We start from the raw sequence: 20,853 nt of genomic DNA, 5'->3' as shown, positions 1-20,853 counted from the left end.
AAACATTGGCAGATTGCTATAGAGACAGGTGTACCTGGAACCTGATGGGCACGTGTTGCGTTTCACCTGCTCACACGTTACACCACGGCTGGTCATTATGCTCCTGTCTCGCTCTCCTCACTGCCTCCCGTAAACCTCATCCATATTTAATCTCTCCTCCTCCGGGCTGGTATCAGATGAACCTACCTAGCCAGAAAGGGGTGGTTCCTACGAGATGATCAGTGGTGAGGCGGGGGAGGGGGGGAGGGGGGGTGTAGTGCAGCTGGGGCCAGGTATTGCATCTATTTGGATAAGCCATGAGTGGAGCGACAAGGACACATCACACTTCCATTCATACAAGAGCTCGCAATCAATACAACCTAACACTTTTTTTCTATTTTTCACCTTTTCACATCTTTGCCTCTTTCTCCGTGCTTGCATCAAACCCTTTGGATGTCCTCCTGCTGACAGAGAGAGAGTGAGAGCTTCTCCCTGCCTAAACCTGGGGACTTTGAGGAATACAGTAACCGATAGAAGAGTGTCTCTCCCTCCCCTGGCACTGTCCTCACTACCTGTGGTCCTCTCCAGCGTGCCTGGCTGTGTGGGAGGGGCGCCCGGCTCCCGTCCAGGGGACCCTGAACCCCACAGGGAGGAGGACCCACGCTCCAGAACCAAGAGCCACTGAGGAGGATGAGGAGGAACACCGTCTAGAGGAAGAGTCCTTTTCCCTCTCCATTCAAAGAGAACCAGTCTAGTCGAGAAAGAGAGAGGAAGAGGTAGAGAGAGAGAGGGAGAGAGATTACTGTGCGAATAAAGAAGAAGACCAGAGAAGGAGAAGATGTCGTTTGGTGGGTTAACGGCGCTGAAGGAGAGGGTGCTGAAGCCGGGGAAGGAGGAGGTGGGCGACTCTCTGGGGAACCTACAGAGGTGAGGAGGGGCTGGACGGGCACACACATCTGGATGACCGGCATTCATTCATTACATCCATTCATTCATTATAGAATGGGCCCAACACAACGCATGCAAATTGATATTTTATGCATGTATAGTAAATTAAAGCAGTTGTCTATGGATGGATACTTGAATTTTTATACTGATATAGTAACATTTACTAAAAAGAAAAGGCTTAAAAATGATTTAGCACAGGGTGGTCCAATAAAGTCAGACGAGCCATGCAAACAGCAAGCTGGGCTTCTCCTGCACTAGAGATCCTGAAGATAATTAAATATTAGATTCTGGAGCTTGCCAGGCAATGGCAGTGATGTAATCAGATTTTTTATATTTTAATACGCTGCTACATATTTTATATCTGATACATATTTAACAAGTATGGGAGCGACCACGAAGCACCGTGGGGAAGGCAGACTCATTAACAAAGTACTAAGTAGTTAATTTCCTGTGAAATATTGCAGGTTACAAGGTAGCATTTTCACCGTGCATATTACAGATATGACAGATACTCCAAGGATGTTATGTGGACAATATTAGTTTTAACTTTGGCATTTAAAAAGAACATTTACTTTAATCTAACCTGTGATTTGAATTGTGGTATATCCCAGAACGTTTGGGTCTAAATCAAACCGATAACATTTCAAATCAAACAATGACATATAAGGTTAACCAGAATTTAAAAATAGCTTTATTCATTGTGCAATTTATTATTTATTTATCTGACCTTATCTATGACATTGTTACAACAAACACGGCTGATAGCACGATATTTATTAAATATTTTTTCCCGAAAAGGAAATATATTTTGCATTTGTACACACTATGTGCGTACCACACGGCGTACCTTTGCTAACCAAGTAGATACCATCCAGAAATAACCCAAACCTCAGGGCTGTGGTGGAATATTAAATATAGGGTTTACTTTTGTGGGATTGGAAATAGAGGAAAAACAGGGAGGGGCCTCGTTCATTTTGTGAGTTATACATATATATACATAAAGAAATGAATTTATAGAATATATTTACATAATATATGCTTCCTTTCATTGATCAAAGGGGTTTGGATACATCCAGTATATGTCCGTCCGTCCCCCCCCCCCCACTCGCAAGACCTGTCCAGGGCGCAAGTTGATTTCGAGTCGCCTAGGGCTCCGAAACGGCCAGCGCCGGCCCTGAGTCCGGGGTGACCAGGTGTATTCCTATTACACCTCCTACCATACATGAGCATCCCATCAGCCCGTTGTCAGTGGTCACTAGGGCATGGGCTGACTCTGCTCCTGTATCTTCTCCGTAGGAAACTGGACGGCTCCAACGTGGACGAGGACAACATTGAGCTGAACGAGGACGGGCGCCCTGTGGCAGCCCCGCCGCATAAAGCCCCCCTGCTGGACTGCAGCTGTGGGGGGATCCCCAAGAGGTACATCGTAGGCATCCTCAGTGGCCTGGGCTTCTGCATCTCCTTCGGCATCCGCTGCAACCTTGGAGTAGCCATCGTGGAGATGGTGAACAACAACACCGTCTATATCAATGGAACTGCAGTGATGCAGGTACCAAGCCCTCGGCCTCCAGGTTCAGACATTCACAGTCAAACAATCGTTTTAAAGTGGTTGACTAAAGATGAACGATACAGACACACCCCCACACACACCCCTAAGAGCCCAAGTGTCTTGTCGCTCCCCTTTAGAAAGCCCAGTTCAACTGGGACCCTGAGACGGTGGGACTCATCCATGGCTCGTTCTTCTGGGGTTACATCGTCACTCAGATCCCAGGGGGGTTCATCTCCAATAAGCTGGCTGCCAACAGGTGAAACACAACCCTGCTGTTCTCACCATAATAAACGTTCACGGTAGAGCACGTCATAGCGTGTTTAGATGTTTGATAACATGCAGAGACGTGAGGTGGAACTGCAAACTTGTTAAGTGTTAAAAAAATGTTAGACAGGTGCAACAGTATAATTCTACTTCCATGACGGGACCGCTGTAGAAGGGGGGCGGGGGTTGAGGAGCAGCTTTGGGAAGCCTTTGTGATTAAAGGGTTAAAGCTGATGGCGGCCGGCAGCGACGATGCTGCTGATAGCAGGCCGTGTAATAAAAGCTTCACAGGAAAAGAGGACACGCCACTGACAGAGTTAATAATGAAAGATCTTGCGTCTGATTCCTTCCCTGAAACACCAGCCACTGGAATATTACAAGTGTCACTTACAGGCTGTTTCGGAAAAAAAGGAGGAGGGGAGAGCAGAGATAGGAGGTGAACGTGATGTAGCAGAAACATTGAGATCAAAGGGATGCTTTAACACAAGTCGGACCTGCAATTCCTTGACTAATTCCTAAAACTTTATTTGTTGCTGGAGACGCAATTTATTTCTAGGCAACAAACCAATACGTCTATTAAGATCAAAATAGTGGAGTGAATCAATGGATTGTATTCCTTTGTTCTATAGTTATTTTTCATATTTCATGATATTTGCTTAAATATTGATGCTTCACCTATCCACCTTAAACCATGTACTGATTCCATAACAGGAGTGTCCCGATGTCCCCACAGGGTGTTTGGGGCGGCCATCTTCCTGACGTCCATCCTCAACATGTTCATCCCCTCGGCGGCCAGGGTGCACTACGGCTGCGTCCTGTTCGTCCGCATCCTGCAGGGACTGGTGGAGGTAATCGCCACCACCTGGGTGGCACTTCTGTTTTTTATAGAACCTTATGTACATTTAGAGATGCACCTTGTGGTTGACTGAAGGTGATCTGAAGATGTTTCTGGTAACTTGGTGTATGGTTGTGTCCCCTACAGGGTGTCACGTACCCAGCCTGCCACGGCATGTGGGCCAAGTGGGCTCCACCTCTGGAACGCAGCCGGCTGGCAACCATCTCATTCTGTGGTGGGTGAGCAGCGGGGGGCAGCAGGGTGCAGCAGGGTGCAGTGGGGTGAAATGGGGGGCAGTGGGGTGGGCTGGGGTGCAGTGGGGTGCAGTGGGGTGGGGTGGGGTGGGGTGCAGGTCTCAGAATGTCCTGAGAAACAGGATCCCAGGGAACTCGAGCACTGTGAACACGCTATTGTCGGTTCTTTCAGCAGCTGGTCAAACACTCTAAAACACTACAAGGACAAGGCCAGGGACAGAGGTCTTCTATATAAATGTGTTTCTGGTCAAAGTGTTTGATTGCTTAATTGGTCATTCTTATTTGGTTTTCTAGATGCAGCCTCCCTCCATTCCCCTTTCAACCCCCAAAAAATGAACGATTCCATCTCACACATTAAACTGATACCATGACAACCGACACATCAAAACCCTCTTGACATTGCCCCTGAATGAACAGCGCGGATCCGTCCAATCAGAGGAACTGTCCCCTCTATTCACCTAAATGTATCGCCAGATTTCTCACTGTCCCAAAGCACCCTCATTCTGCCCTGGCCTTCTCCCAACAAGTGTTTGTAGACCTGTTGTAATACAGAAAATACATCAAACAGCCTCTCTGTTTCTGACAGTACACAGTACACTCACACAGACTCTATTCAATATCAGTTCTGCAAATGTCCATCCTCGTGTCATTTATTTTCCATACGGCCGTTGCCGTGGATTAAAAGCGTTTTAATAGTGTACCCATTGCTTTGCTATGCTGCAGTTTATACTAAATCCAGGGATTAGAATATTTGGATGAGAATATTCTTAGATTTGGAGGGCCTCACGAGGATACAACCGCTTTGCAGCTGCTCCTGGTAACTTGTTCAATGTCCTGCTTCCGGCAGGATCCTATGCAGGGGCCGTGATCGCCATGCCGCTTGCTGGGATACTGGTGCAGTATGTGGGGTGGCCCTCCGTCTTCTACATCTACGGTGAGATGCTTCAGGACTCCAGACATGGATTTTAGAAGGAATGTTACTCCTGTATCTTTAGCATCTGTGTCTGAATTAGCAGTGTAGGTCGTGGTATCTGAGACATTGTGCACAGTTTACTAACAATTGAACTGTCTGTGGTCAGTTCATAACCAAATTGGGTTGGGATGTTAATCAAAACCACAAAGTGAGGACATGGATGGCACCCGAGGGATCCTGATTCAATATTAGCTAGTGATCTAATCGGGTGATTAATCGATGTAAATGAACCTCTGCCTGTCTGGGCCTGATAAGTAATGCGTCTTTCATTTTGCTTTATTAATGACATTCTCGAGGCCTTGATGAGGTCCCGGCTCATTTAAAAAGATCAGCCTGCCTTCAATCTCTCAACTAACTTACAACATGGCTTTAGAACTGAATGCCTTGCTTTGCATTTTCCCAAAAGGTGTTTTTGGCATCATATGGTATGTCTTTTGGCTCTTGCTGGCCTATGGTAGCCCCGCAGACCACCCAACTATCAGCAACGAGGAGAGGTTATACATCGAGGACGCCATTGGAGAAAGGCTCAACCAATTAAGTGTCACTGAGGTAGGTATATGTGCGGTGGAAGATATTTGCGTTTAGAGTTATTTACTGAGCACGCATACATGCAGGCACATACACATAAACACACACCCAAACAAGTCCACCGAGATCTGCACCGGTTAATCAAAACGGGGACTCTTCCGTCCGCCGCCCCAGAAATTCAAGACTCCGTGGCGCAGGTTCTTCACCTCTATGCCTGTCTACGCCATCATCGTGGCCAACTTCTGCCGCAGCTGGACCTTCTACCTGCTCCTCATCAGCCAACCTGCCTATTTTGAGGAAGTCTTTGGCTTCCCCATCAGTAAGGTAGGCCTACCTCTCCTACTGGTCACAGATTGTGTTGAGAGATGACCAGTCAAAGTGGTCTCTCTCCGGTGAAGAGGAAAGGTCTCCCCTGTGTGGTGATCATGAGCGTGCGTAGAGGTGCGTAGCAGAGCCCGTTTTCTTCACCATGTCCAGTGTGGTCAGGGTTCACTGCTGGATGTGTCCTCAGGTGGGGATCCTCTCCGCCTTGCCCCACATGGTCATGACCATCGTGGTTCCTATTGGAGGACAGCTGGCAGACTACCTGCGCAGCAATAAGATCCTGTCAACTACAAACGTCCGGAAGATCATGAACTGTGGAGGTACATAAGAGTTAATGGAAAACAAAGGAAATGTTAGGCGTTATTCTGCTGGTCTTTACTTAGTTATGTGACCTCTATGTGACTTCCATACTTACCCAGAAAGGCCTTTCTATTGTTCTCAGTGCGTCCCTTGGCCCGCCCAACAAGCCTCTCTCCTCTCTCAACAAGACTCTTCTGTATTGTAGAGTTTGAGAACACTGGTGCATGAAGCAGTTGGCGCATGCTGCCAAGTAGGAGATCTCCTTGAGTGTGTGAGGTGATGGCTGGTTTAACATGTGTGCAGTCTCACACAGCCCCAGAGTCTAAACAGTCTAACTTGGGCCAGGTGAGGCTGCTTAAGCCACCCTCCACACACACTCCACATCCACCTTTAGGCATACTGCCATGACATTCTATGTGAAACATGTAGCAGCAGACTTAAAAACAACTGTTCAATTTGACAATTATAATGGCAGGCAACTTGCAACTTTACATGGATTAATCCATGAAATGTGCACAAAGCAGTGAACAATCTGGAAACAACGGCAGATTGTTTCAGCATTTTATCCCAAGAATGCAAGATATTCAAAACAAACTGCTTTTACCTTTGCCTCCTAAAATCTGGGATATGTGACACAACCTAATTGAGTTAATGAAGGCTGATGTTTATATGATGAGGTGTTTGTCTCCCCCCCCCCCAGGCTTCGGGATGGAGGCCACTCTGCTACTGGTGGTGGGCTTCTCCCACACCCGCGGAATGGCCATCACCTTCCTGGTGCTGGCCGTGGGCTTCAGCGGCTTCGCCATCTCGGGTAGCCAGCTCTTCTTTCGGGATATTCTTATTCATATATATTCATATTTATTCATTTTGAGACATTTCTGGTATTTCGCTCTTCTTTAGAGATATGACCTTCATATTGAGACATTTCTTGAGAACCTTTTTTGAAGGTTCAGTATTTGAAATCAGGGCTTTGGTGATCCCTAATGACACTAATTACAGTTGAGGTTGATAAGGGAGTGTTTTGGGCTAGGGAAGGTTTCTCTTTTGATCCATTAAGGTTTGAGAAACAAGATGATATAAATGTTTTTCCTAACATTTGTTTTGCTACCTCTCCTTTGGGTCTTGACAAAGTCCAAAGCTCAGTGCAGAATAATGTATTATTATTATGTATGCTCAGGCTTCCTCCTTCCTTCTCGCTGCTTGAGGACGAGCATGGAGAAACATGCTAAAAGTAACAAAATTAGGTTCTAAATCAGATTGACATTCACTGTAGAATTAATGTAGAAAAGATGCCAATCAAGAGCTGTCAATGATCTGTAGCTGCCCTGTTGTTCATGTTGATGGTATGATTCTTTATGTGTCTGACTGTGTTTTAACGGTTTAGCTGCCCTGTTGTTCATGCTGATGGTGTAATTCTTTATGTGTCTGACTGTGTTTTAACGGTTTAGCTGCCCTGTTGTTCATGCTGATGGTGTAATTCTTTATGTGTCTGACTGTGTTTTAACGGTTTAGCTGCCCTGTTGTTCATGCTGATGGTGTAATTCTTTATGTGTCTGACTGTGTTTTAACGGTTTAGCTGCCCTGTTGTTCATGCTGATGGTGTGATTCTTTGTGTGTCTGACTGTGTTCTCAGGGTTTAATGTCAACCACCTGGATATCGCTCCTCGCTATGCCAGTATCTTGATGGGAATCTCCAACGGTGTGGGAACTCTGTCAGGAATGGTGTGCCCGCTGATCGTCGGAGCGCTGACTAAAAACAAGGTGCAGTGATTCATGGTCAACTTTAGGGTTTAGTACCCAGAACTTAGTTCAAGATAAATCTCCATCCATTCTTATTGGTTGTTTCTACTTCATGCTGCAGTAATGGCTCTATTACATCACGTGATGTTGTTGCGTCAAACCGTCCTTCCCCTGATACTTCATTGAGCCCTCACTCTTGTTGTCTCTTTACCTTCAGACTCGGCTGGAGTGGCAGCACGTGTTTGTGATCGCGTCCATGGTGCACTACACCGGGGTCATCTTCTACGCCCTGTTCGCCTCTGGAGAGGAGCAGGAGTGGGCCGACCCCGAGAACCTGAGTGAGGACAAACGCGGAATCCTGGATGAGGACGAGCTGGCCGAGGAGTCGGAGCTGGCAGTGGGGAAGAAGAGCTACGGGACCACGGGGGGCGCCCCCGGGAAGAGTCAGGCCTGGAAGAAGACGAGAGGGGTGACCATGCAGGAGGACGGAGAGGACGGGAGTCACGAGAATGGAAATATACAGGACCACTACCAGTAGTAGGCCTCCCAGGTCCCTAAGTCCTCTGCACACTACCCCTAGAAGTGTCCGATACACCCTGGAACTGTCTGGAACATCTGATTAAAGTTAAAGACCAGCACCCATTATTTATTTGCCAGCTTTTCTTTCATGTTTTTTTCATGCCTGCCTGAAACCTAATACTTCCCCTTAAGAGACGGTCCTTACCACACAAACAAAGCAATACATATGGGCTTTAAATTACTCAGTACAAGTATTTGAGTGAAAACTTTGATTAGTATGTCTATAATAAAAAACAAATGTCAAATCTGACAAAGGATGTGAATCCTTGCACAACGTAGATCCCGCTGGGTGTTGATGTACAAGTTGTATGTTCTGAATGTAAACCATGAAGGACTCTAACCACCAGGCCTTGAGCTCATCTCTAGATGCCTCGTTTCCATCCATACGTATAATATGTTCTCACAACGTGTAATACCAGCCCTGAATGTGCAGGTGAGGAAATATTATTGCAATGTCTTTCTGTCAGCTATGCAACGTGAAAAGAGTTGTTCTTGGTATGTGAATGTTCGTTAGACATAATTTGAACAGACCTCGTTGATCAAGTCTTTATTTGTGATAAAATGTCCAACAACAGCCTTGCTGATCAAAGTCTAATCGTGTGGAGGAATAGGATTTTATTGGACCATATTTGATCACAAATCAGATTATAGGTATTTATTTTTAACACATGACTTCTAGCAGCCTTCTTTATCAATGGTGCTGAAAGAACGACACAAGACGACAGAAGTGTTGTGAGGTCATCAGTGTGGAAACATTTCTGCCTTTTTAGTGTTTTTGTTTGTTTTGTTCTGTACTGTATAAATGGAAACTAAGTGGTACCCAGAAGGCTAAGCAGGATTCAATAATCCTTTAGGAAGGAAAGCATTTGGTTCATCGACATTATTGATTGTATTTTCTGGTTAAGAATGTACTGTAGTATATTTTTTACAGTAAATTAGAATCCAAATATTTGATATAAAAATTGATTTTTGCTGTTGTTCTTTTGCACCTTACTAATACATTGCCAGTGTATCATGTATCTATTCTGTACTTGTATTGAAGATGTGTTGGTTTCAAACATAAACTCTCTGAACCACTTTGAAGTTTTTATATTACATCGGATAGTAAGGTTGTTCAATTTACAACATTTCATGTTTATGTTTCATGTTCAATAGCAAGAATATGTGAATATATACAGGATTGAATTGACTTTTATACAATAATCGAACAGTCAAAATAAAACATAAATAAACAGTGTATGTGACAAAAGTCAGTTAAAACCATTTAGAGGATTTTAATTGATCCCATAAATAATTTCCCCAAGGACACAGTCTTTACTGTTGAGACCTGTTTACACTGGAGTCTTAAATTAGCAGTAGAGTCTCTTAACGACACACGGCTCTGTTTTTCCTCATGCTTACATAAACTTCCTTGGTCCTATCTGTCTTATCTCTCCATTCACCAGCCTCTTTCTTACATTGAAGATAAATACCAATTACTGTGTTTGTTTGTGCCTGTGTGTTTGTGTGTGTGTGTATGCATGGTGAATGTATGTGTTTGTGTGTGCATGTGTGTGTTTGGATGTATGTGTCTATGTGTGTGCATGCATGATGAGTGTGTGTGTGTGACCGTGTGTATGTGTGCGTCCGTGCGTGCATGCGTGCATGTGTGCGTGCTTGCGTGTGTGTGCGTGCGTGCATGTGTGTGCGTGCGTGTGTGCATGTGTGTGTCTGTGGGAGGGATGTATGTATGTGTTTGCTTATGCATGTGTGTGCATGCGCTAGCATCTTCTTGTGGGTGACTGTGATCTGGCGCAAGATGATCTCGCTTTATTGCTTGTGACAGAATTGAACATCGTGTTGCTACCTAGTTCCAAACAAAAACATCTGAAACACTAATATCATCATATCAATAGTTTCAAATGATTACTTTGTAGATTAAATGTAACCCCATAATGTTGCAGCCTTATTTATCTTTTTTTAACCTATTAATCTTATTTTGCTGAAAGACATCATTCCATACTAATCGAAAACCAAACGAGGCCGTAAGAGAAAAACAGGCATCTTTAAAAGGTAATAACAAGTTGGAGTTTGCCTGTTCCTATGCAGAAGCTATCCGATCTGCCCTGTGAGTCTCCAGCAGTCCTCTTACACATACTGCAGATAGTCCACAAACAGACAGCAGCCAATGGCAAAGGTTCTGTTTATTTCAGAGGGACTGTTGACTCAAAGGGCCTCTTCAGATGGAGCAACAAACCATTAATCATTAAGCTCTTGTTGTTTGTGACATTAAAGAGTCTAAACCCTCTAAGAATTGACCAATTGCATTTCATTAGAAATAAATGTATTTTCTACCTGCACAGAGACAAACCGCCCTCGACAGAATGCACACAGCCGCTGGCACATCGGTGAGTAGCATCTCCACATGGTCATGATAAAAAAGCTTTGATCAGCTCAAGGGCGGATGCTAATGATTACCAAAATGTATATAGGCCTCTCAGAGAGTCTGACTGTAGTGGTGGACATGTTTAACGTGGTCTCCTCTAATCTGTGTTTAGTTGAAAGGCCCCTCAGTAGGTTGACTCTACACATGATCAGTACATCCACTGGGGACCAATGATCCATGTTCATTCATGATTATTTGGGAAAAAATACATTTATGCAAATGTTGTGCGTAGATGCACTTAAATGCTTTTTTGGTGTGTATGTGTGTGTTGTTTCTCTGCGTGTGCGTCATCTTTCATATTGGTTTGTCATGTTAGTGTGAGTGGGAGGGATTCCAGGATTGTAGGAGAATTCCCAAGCAGATTCATCCCCCGGGCAGATAAGAGGGTGCCTGGGGGGGGGGGGGGGTTTGTTCATGATGTGGAATGGACAGTTTAATTAATAACCACCCTTCCACCAACAGTCCTCTCTCTCTCTCTCTCTCTCTCTCTCTCTCTCTCTCTCTCTCTCTCTCTCTCTCTCTCTCTCTCTCTCTCTCTCTCTCTCTCTCTCTCTCTCTCTCTCTCTCTCTCTCTCTCTCTCTCTCTCTCTCTCTCTCTCTCTCTCTCTCTCACAATCTCCCTCTCAATGTCTCTCCCTCTCTCTCTCTGACCCCATGCTGGATACACACTGTCCCACCGGAGCACCAGACCCTGGCTGATGTATTGTACATTAGTGAACATCGACGGTGCTTACAGCACACAGACCGGATATCAGGAACAGCCCAGGACTGTGTAGTGACCAGCCTCCAGTGCCAGCTCCACGGTAAGGGCCGCTGGCTGTGACTGCTGTGTGGGTTGACAGAGGGCCTCCCTGCCTGCTGCCGCAGGGCCCTGGGGAAATCAGAGCTAATTAAAAGGTTCAGACCGTTGACTGTTCTCAGGCCGTGATTTACCTCAACCACACTTGGCTTTGCCTTTGTCTCTGCCGGCTTGTGGGGAATAATAAAAATTGTAAGGGGACGTGGGAGTCCAACTGTATTAATATTTGATTTTCCATCACACAATAAGTTAATATAAATATGAGGAAGGAACATATCCCAGGGCAAACGCTCATCATATATTTATACAAATGGAGCTATATCAGGTTATTTATTGTTCACATTGGTGGGTAGGGTCTTAAATCCCTGCCAAGTCAACAAAGATGATTCAGAATGGTGTAAAACTATTGCTCTTCACTTGTTCTTCCTGTAACAACATCAACATGAACCTGACCCTCATGCCAGAGTTAGACTTCTTGTGCAGCCGAGGCTCCAGCCTCCTGATTCTCCATCTGAGCCCCATCACCGCGCTGGATGAACGTGTGGGGGGGCCCAGAGATCCAGGCCGTGGGACAGCTCCCCCACAGCGATGGATACGGACTGTCTGAGTCAACACAGTTCTACGGTGAGTTGCGTGCGATAGACCCATATCTCGATCACGACTCCGTAGGTCTGTCGTATGCTGGGGCGACAGTAACTCTAGACACTAGTTCGATCCCCGGCTCCTCCTAGCGGAGTGTCGATGTGTCCCTGAGCATGTCGCCTAACCCTGACAGCTCCTGACGAGCTGGCTGTCGCCCTGCATGGTTGACCCCGCCGTCGGTGTGAATGGGTGTATGAATGGTTGTAAGTTGCTTTGGATAAAAGCGTCAGCAAAATCCCCTAAAAAAAATTATGTTCAGCGCAGCTTCAGAACAACACCCCCCCCCCCCCCCCCCCCCCACTACCCAGATGTGCGACCCACTTCATAGGTTGCATTGTAAAGCACAAGGTTGTAAAATTAGAGTGTGACCGTGCAGTTAATGAGTAGCCATGGCAACCTTTGCTCCCCGTTGGCACTTCTCAAGCAAGTGGTAAGTCTGTCTGGCCTGGCTCTACGCTGCATCGGGAACATGAACCGAAGTGGAGGGAATATGTTTGATTAGTGGCCCGGCAGACCACCACAGCGGGACCCTAGGCAGAGGACAGGGACTCCTGTTGCCACGACATCGTTAAGATGGCTATGGTCCGATCCAAGTTCTCAGCAGGTCAGTTTGACGCACGGCGTCGGTATACGCTGATCTGACTGTTGTGGTTCCTCAGGGCCGTGTGTAGATGGAAAAGTTTGGCAATTTTGTCTTTTATGAAAGGAAAAAATAAAAAGGAATCAAGAATAGTATTGCTAACATACCTATGTAAACATTCAACAGATATTTACCAACATAATGGTGTTTCCAGTTTTTTTGGATACTTTTGATATTTCAAATAGATGTCAATGTTTAGCTTCGTGGTTGTGTGCCATACAAGCGGTGTGGGCCATACATCATCCAAGTTGTAAATCATTCACGTGTTTTTGCATGTCAGGGTTTGCCACTCCCTACATTGTCCATCAGGTCATTAACTTAACTAAGTCTTCATTATAACTTCTGTCCACCTTTCAACTCGTATAGCTTATCCACGCGATATGGGCTATTCTAGACACTATTCTATTCCTATTGTTTCTTTAACAAATATATGTACACTGAACTTAAGTATCTCAGATAGCAATACCTCATTGATGTTGACCATACAGGTCAGAGAACAAGGGCCATGCTGCTGTTCTAAAATGTTCCACGTCTTCTTCAGACACCTCATCGCGAACCTTGAAGTCCTAACAAACACTCTCCCCCCCCCCCCCTCAGATATCCTGGCGGATCAGGGGAGCAGTCCCCTACTGCAGGACTCAGACCTCCTACCCTTCACCAGCTATGCCAACATGCAGTACCCCGCAGGGGCGCCGGGGGAGTCCCCTCCGGCCTACTACCCGGGCCAGCACCCCTACTACCCCCAGTACGGCGGAGAGGAGTGGTACTCCCCGGCGGGGATGTACGAGCTGAGGAAGGGCCCCCTGGAGGTCACCTTCGACCCCCACATGGACCAGTCGGCGGCGGCCATGCCCGCCGTATGCAAGAAGAGCCGGCACCCCTCCCACATGGGCAGGGTCAAGGGTCAGGAGCTGTGCGTGGTGTGCGGGGACAAGGCCTCGGGCTACCACTACAACGCCCTCACCTGTGAGGGCTGCAAAGGTGTGCAAAGAGGCAGGAAGACACATGGCGTAAATGTGTAATAGAGCCAATGAAATGCCGTATATAAATTTGTGTGGGTGATTTGACTGTAATGGGGTTGCTTTGCATGTTCAAAATCTTTAATTCACACACATTCACTATAACAGTCCAAGTTTGCAATGAACATTAGGGCTTGTTGTGTATGTTGAATAATAAATTGTCAGACTGATGGTTAGAATGGAAGAAGAAGAAGAAGAAGAAGAAGAGGAAGACAAAGAAGAAGAAGATGAAGAAGATGTAGAAGAAGAAGAAGAAGAAGAAGAAGAAGAAGAAGAAGAAGAAGAAGAAGAAGAAGAAGAAGAAGAAGAAGAAGAAGAAGAAGAGGAAGACAAAGAAGAAGAAGAAGAAGAAGAAGAAGAAGCAGAAGAAGAAGAAAAAGAAGGAGAGGGAGAAGAAGAAGAAGAAGTTCTGCAGAATAGAAGAAGAAGAAGAAGAAGAAGTTCTGCAGAATAGAAGAAGAAGAAGAAGAAGAAGAAGAAGAAGAAGAAGAAGAAGAAGAAGAAGAAGAAGAAGAAGAAGAAGAAGAAGAAGAAGAAGAAGAAGAAGAAGAAGAAGAAGAAGAAGAAGAAGAAGAAGAAGAAGAAGCACTAGATGCAGTAGATGCATTAGATGCAGTAGATGCAGTAGATGCAGTGCCCTTGCCTTGGTTACGGGCCGGACAGGGCTGTTATCTTAAATGCTTTGTGTGAGTAAAGCCTTCTGTCAAGAGACGATGCATTGGACTAATGGCAAGCCAATGCATTCAAATGTGGAACATGTTACAGTAGCTCCCTTTGAAGATGAGGCCATGGATAATGGCTTGGTCTCTGTAAAATCCTTTTTAACCTCTTCTCTAGATGACCCTATATGTATATATAGTGTCACTATACTATTATAAATGTTCTTCCTTTGTGTGTAATTCCAAACTCCACTCAGAGGCAGTGATGCAGCCACTGTTCGGCCATTTGCCTGAGAATAGGGTCGGTATAGAAGTGTCTTGTACTTGGTACGAGACCAGCAGCTCCCAGGTTGGGTTCCCTCTCCGCTTTCAGAGTCACAATGCACGTGGAACCCGAGCACAGTGGCCCTAACGCCGGCCATTGTTCTAAATGTTCCCGTCAGAATGTCTAATAACGATATTCTCGTGGTGTGCGTTATGCTCTGCAGGATCCCGGCTCTTACCCCTCCTCCACGTTAGGTGGTCAACACTGCCCTGTACAGTTAAGATAGAAGCACAAAACTTCCATTTCCAGCTGACTAGATCAGTCAATCAAATTAACCCAATTATAAGGATTTGAAAGTGATCTGTTGGTCTTGTTTTCTATGTGGGAGTTAGTTATTAGAAATGATCCATGAAATATTTTTTCCTCATTATAATATGATTTCTGTTCCCCCATGTCAGGCTTCTTCAGAAGAAGCATCACAAAGAATGCTGTTTACAAATGTAAGAGTGGAGGAGACTGTGAGATGGACATGTACATGCGGAGGAAATGCCAGGAATGTCGACTGAGGAAATGCAAGGAGATGGGCATGCTGGCTGAGTGTGAGTATCACTGCGGGGAAGAACCTATGCCTGACTGTAATCACTAGAGTGTCCCAAAGGAATCCCCAGGCCGGAGGAGTCCTGATAAGACACACACCGTATGGGTTGGGTGCTATAATAATAAGATGTCCTATAGTCATTGGTGAGTTTGAAGTCAGTCAAGGCAAGGCAAAAAAACACAAGAAAAAGCGTTTGGCGCCTACTTTAATGCACTAGCATGATCATAACAGCAACACAAGTTCTGAGTTTGAGTGTGGCGGTATAAGTACAAGAGGTAGGGGTGAATTATTCAGGGCTGCTCCCTGAAGGTTTTGAAGGCCAGAGAACAGCTGTAATCATGGTGGATGATGTAATAAGTGCAACCATTTTATAAAACCTGTTGTGCCACAGTGCTGGGTGAAGAAAGAGAGTAGCCTACATGAGCATTGGTCAATCATAGCGCACCAAGACCTGCAAGGTTGCCGACTGCATGACATATTTATCAAAGACCATTGTGACAGCTCTTAAATATAGGTCTTTCTAAAAGCTCTTGGGTGGTGTAAGACCTCTGACATTTGGACTGTGCTGCTCCTCTACTACTGAAAGGGTTGCTTGAAAATGTAGAGACATGGATAGGCCTGCAGTGTCTTCATATAAGAGTAAATGCACACCATAACTTTGCTAGCTTAAGTATGCTCATGCAAAATGCATAATTTAAAATGATGTATTTAAAAGATATTTCAGAAAGAATTTTGATATATTAATCATTTTCAGGCAACTTCAATTCATGAAAGAGGAATTTCAGCCGTTGTTGTATATGATGATTCAACCCTTGATCTTCCACCACCCAAACATGGATCAGAAGGTTGTTGACTGGCTGCTGTTCCCAGGTCTGTTGACTGAGATCCAGTGTAAATCAAAGAGGCTGAGGAAGAACACCAAGGCCTCACCTTTGGGAGAGTGCGCTGGACAGCAGGCCCATTTGGGGCCCGACCCCAGCGAGAACAAGCAGGTCACCTCCACCACCATGCTGCACAAGGTAAGCACCACCTGTTGGATGGGGCACTGTGTAGTGTTTGATATGATGGGATAGACAGAATGCTAGAGACATTACAACCAGTATATGTGGAGACACATACTGCAACTATACTTTACTCATAAAGGCCTTGAGCTTGAGATAAAATCATTCTTCTTCTTATCTACTTGAGAAATGTTGTCCCAAGCCTTTGCCTTTTGTTTTCCCCCCAGAAGAAAGTTGAACTCACCAGAGAACAGCACACACTCTTGAATTTTCTAGTCGATTCGTACAACAAACATCGAATTCCTCAGGATATGGCCAAGAAATTGGTACGTTACCGACAATATCCTTGTGATTTATGATTTTTGGATTGAGGGTTCAATCGGGAATGTGAGGTTGACGTATCACTGCATTGAACGCTCTGGTGAACCAGCTTTAGAGGATCACGACCAACGTGGAGTACCTTCACATTCCTTATAGGCCTTCATCACAGATGTGGAGAAGTAGGGTTGACCACAGGCATGTCTCATTGCATTAATACGGGTGCTGGCCTACAGACATAAGTCACTAATGATGATAGAGAGCGCAGAAAGAAACAAAATAGAGCACGATTTTGAAACTAAACAACCCCAAAAACTAGGCCTGTAGAACCTGATAATGTAATAAATTCCCAATACTGTATTAACCCCAATAATGTAATAAAAATATGCACTTGAATCCATTGAAACTGTAATAAAACCTGATAATGTAATAAGTTCCCGATAATGTAAAAAGTGCATTCCAATAATGTAATAATCTCTGTACCAATAATGTAACCAAGCATTACATTAATGGGAGGTTATTACATTATCAGGTTGGCCTTAATTGCGCAAAACCTGATAATGTAATATTTCCCCAATATTGTAATAATTTAACAGCAGGCCACCCATTACTTGGGTCCAAGTGGTGATTCTGTGTAGGCAGCTCTAGGTCAAGAGCTCTAGCGCCACCAACAGATTTGGACATGCATTAATGTTAATAACTTTTGACCCTTTTACCAAGTCACAAATTGTGTCTTATCTTCTCGAAACGTCGCCCAGGTGATCTTCAGACCACGACACATAGTTGCATTCAACAGCTTCTTGAAATCAAAAATGTTTGGCCGTGACAACCAATCAAACTTGATGACTAAGTCGCCAAACAGGAAGTAAGCCCATTTATCAGGAACCCTTCAACATATCTTAACCAAACTTGGTATATAAAGTCATGACATCATCCTGGGGAACCCAAAACATTTGGTGACTGTTGACATCTAGGGTGCGGTGCCATTATCGAAAATGTGTTTTAATTCCTATCGCTTCACTTAAGTGGATTGCAAACTTCCTCTTCAATGTCTGGTGATATTGCCAGACTTCCCCAAATAGCTCCAAAACTATTTTTCACATCAGAATTAGGCTGCGATTTTGTAAAATGTCAAAATCAATAGTACATTTTCTCAGGCCACATATTGTGTCCAATCTTCCTGAAACGTGGCATATATGATCCTCAGACCAAGCTGAACAAATGTGTGAAACAGCTTTTTCCAATTCAAAACAGGCCACAAATTCTGTCCAATATTTTTTTATGTGAAACTTCTTGAAGGTGCCGACGGCCATGTATCTGACATAGTTCTATCTTGTTGCCGTGGCTACTCTGGTCTATTGCTGCTAGGCCCCTTCACTACTACCTGCAGCTATATTACTATTATTGTCTTTAATCATCTAAATTTATTCGGCCATTATAGTCTATGGCAGCTTTTAGACCCAAATTGTAAAAGGGTAAGAAAGTACACACATTTACCTGATGTATGATCATTCTTTTCATTAAGATTCATGTCCGATCTTTGAGCATCCTGGTTTTAAACCTAAGCGCTTATTGACGTTAAACTTGCTTTGAACCTAGGACAATAACCTGGTCTCAACGAGCCTTGGTGCCATTCACTATATCTGCCCCTTCATCATTGTTTGCAGCTCTTCTATGTTTTTGGAAGGGAATGGATTATTTTGTTCTTTCAACATTTTCCCATAATCAACAGCAATATTAGGCTACATAGTACTGCTCAAACAGTGCAGTAACACTTTACTTTTTACTTTGTACAAAGGTTGGATACATTGTATTTGGGACCCTGTATAATAAAGTGTTACTAGCTGTGCTCTGAGCTTGTAAATATCACTGGCGAATGGCAGTGGACCCCAAATGCAACGGTTTTGTATTTGTTTAGTTAATTTCAACACACAACAAAAACAACCTATATCCAGAAAAGCAACCTAATTTTAGAGCCACCATTTTAGAACTTCTTTATGATTGATGTCTTCATCATGAGTCAGCTATTTTGAACATGGATTTGAACTTTCTTTCTGGCATCCAGGCCTCCACCACTCTTTCCTTGAAAAATAAGTAATAAGATATGAATGTTCTGAAAAAGTTTGGGATACCAAAACATATACAAAATTCACACTCATAAACACTCATACCAAATTTGAAGAAATTGTGCCAATGCATTCTAGAGATATTGCACTCAAGATCATCAAGGCTGTCACAGCCAAATAGTTTTGAATTTGAAAAAAGAGTTTGAAATATTTGTTCAACTTGGTCTGAAGATCAAATTACATGAAGATTGGACAGAATATGTGGCCCCTATAGTTCAAAGGTCACCTGATGTTTTGGGTGTCCCCAGGATGATGTCATGAGTATATGTACCAAGTTTGGTTAAGATATGTTAAAGGTGTGCTGATAAATGGGCTTACTTCCTGTTTGGCGACCTCACCGTAAAGTTTGATTGCCTGTCACGGCCAAGCACCTTTGAATTTCAAGAAGCTGTTGAATACATTTTTTAGTCATGCTCTGAAGATCATCTGAGCCAAGTTTCGAGAAGATTCGACAAAATTTATGACAAGAGAGGCCTTTTAAATATTTTTGATTCAATCAAAGATGGCAGAAAATCCAATATGGCGCAAAACAGACATCATAGGATTCGCGAACTCGGCTTGGCCCAAGGGTTCCAGACACACAAAAGTTAATAATATCAATGCATGTCCAACTTTGTCCAACTTAGAGCTCTTGACCTAGAGTTGCCTACACAGAATCCCCTCTTGGACCCAAGCAATGGGTGGTCTGCTGTTAAATTATTGCAATATTGGGGAAATATTACATTATCAGGTTCTGCAAAATTAAGGTTAACCTGATAATGTATTAACGTTCCGTTAATGTAATGCTTTATTACATTATTGGTAGAGAGTTTATTACATTATTGGGAAATGCACTTTATTAAATTATCGGGAAGTTAATACATTATCAGTTTTTATTACTTTTTCAATGGACTCAAGGGCATATTTTTATTACATTATTGGGGTTAATACATTATCAGGAATTTATTACATTATCAGGTTCTACAAGGCCTCCTTATCTGCTCCATTCTTAAGTTTCTCCGCCATGGAGAAGCTTTGTATGTCATACACCTGATATCCAAGGATAAGACAAATCTGTTGATTTGAGAAGACATGTCTTGATTGGGCAGAAATAACTGGGAGTGGTCTAAAATCAAAATGGTCTTATACATTGGCAGGCTTTCAGTCAGCGCAGGACAGATGTCCTCAAAGAGCATTTCACCCACTAATAGCTGATGGAGGGATAAGCCATTTCTGACAAATTACACTCAAATAAATCTTAAATCTTACCTACGGCACCTTTGATGGGCTTAGAATATTTCAACCTGACTAATGTCAATATCTTTCTGTTTGTATCTTCCTAGCTACAAGAGCAGTTCAACGCAGAGGAAAACTTTCTTCTCTTGACAGAGATGGCCACAAGTCATGTCCAGGTTCTAGTAGAGTTTACAAAGAACATTCCAGGTAATGTACATCATATTGTCACAAGACTGTTGAGCATTTTAATGGGCAGACGTCCCGCGCTGATGCTATCTGAGATAACGGATCAACGAGGCGGTGTGTGACAGGCTTCCTGGGTCTGGACCACGAGGACCAGATAGCGCTGCTGAAGGGATCGGCCGTGGAGGCCATGTTCCTGCGCTCGGCCCAGGTCTTCACTAGGAAGATGCCCAGCGGACACTCAGAGCTGCTGGAGGACAGAATACGCAAGAGCGGTAGGTCCACCGTCAGGAAACCACTGGTGGTGTTGTTCTTCAGGGAAACATGTTTACCCCACTGACCCTGTGAGCCGCGGAGGACCGCCCTTCATCTATGGCCCTATCACAGATCAGTAAAGACTCATGTCGTTCGTCCATGGTCCTATCAAAGATCAGTAAAGACTCATGTCGTCCATCCATTGCCCTATCAAAGATCAATAAAGACTCATGTCGTCCATCCATGGCCCTATCAAAGATCAGTAAAGACTCATGTAGTCCATCCATGGCGCTATCAACGATCACTAAAGACTCATGTCGCCCTATCACAGATCAGTAAAGACTTATGTCGTCCATCCATGGCCCTATCACAGATCAGTAAAGGCTCATGTCGTCCGCCCATGGCCCTATCACAGATCAGTAAGAGTCATGCCAA

At 44.3% G+C, this 20,853-nt stretch overlaps 2 protein-coding genes and 1 long non-coding RNA gene across 6 annotated transcripts in view; all 3 read left to right on the top strand.

Annotated features, from left to right (window-relative positions):
• Positions 1–290: 290 nt before the first annotated feature.
• On the top strand, positions 291–9,349 carry slc17a8 (solute carrier family 17 member 8). Its single transcript, XM_060061460.1, has 12 exons — positions 291–906; positions 2,224–2,476; positions 2,614–2,732; positions 3,474–3,588; positions 3,723–3,810; positions 4,677–4,763; positions 5,209–5,351; positions 5,505–5,654; positions 5,842–5,974; positions 6,655–6,765; positions 7,588–7,715; positions 7,912–9,349. Exons 1-12 carry the CDS (start codon positions 818–820, stop codon positions 8,230–8,232), a joined length of 1,737 nt encoding a protein of 578 aa, XP_059917443.1. The 5' UTR covers positions 291–817; the 3' UTR covers positions 8,233–9,349.
• Positions 9,350–10,557: 1,208 nt separating this feature from the next.
• nr1h4 (nuclear receptor subfamily 1, group H, member 4) overlaps positions 10,558–20,853 on the top strand; it is a 16,008-nt gene continuing 5,712 nt past the window's right edge. The window contains exons 1-8 of one of the 4 annotated variants that reach the window (XM_060061456.1): positions 10,558–11,501; positions 11,962–12,121; positions 13,377–13,760; positions 15,181–15,321; positions 16,191–16,339; positions 16,552–16,647; positions 20,088–20,187; positions 20,292–20,438. In XM_060061456.1, the coding sequence (XP_059917439.1) occupies positions 12,031–12,121; positions 13,377–13,760; positions 15,181–15,321; positions 16,191–16,339; positions 16,552–16,647; positions 20,088–20,187; positions 20,292–20,438 (1,108 nt within the window). In that variant the 5' untranslated portion in view covers positions 10,558–11,501; positions 11,962–12,030. Of the gene's footprint in view, positions 11,502–11,961; positions 12,122–12,563; positions 12,744–13,376; positions 13,761–15,180; positions 15,322–16,190; positions 16,340–16,548; positions 16,648–20,087; positions 20,188–20,291; positions 20,439–20,853 lie in introns of those variants that run through there. The other 3 variants (XM_060061455.1, XM_060061454.1, XM_060061457.1) reach the window with 3 other exon arrangements.
• LOC132464842 (uncharacterized) overlaps positions 20,445–20,853 on the top strand; it is a 2,342-nt gene continuing 1,933 nt past the window's right edge. The window contains exon 1 of the long non-coding RNA XR_009527365.1: positions 20,445–20,853. This exon is cut by the window's right edge and continues 187 nt beyond it. This is a non-coding gene — a long non-coding RNA (uncharacterized LOC132464842).

The sequence above is a fragment of the Gadus macrocephalus genome, chromosome 9 (genome assembly GCF_031168955.1).
Source record: "Gadus macrocephalus chromosome 9, ASM3116895v1".
In the NCBI taxonomy this organism is placed as follows: Eukaryota; Metazoa; Chordata; class Actinopteri; order Gadiformes; family Gadidae; genus Gadus; species Gadus macrocephalus.
This window is presented reverse-complemented; position numbering and strand designations above follow the sequence as displayed.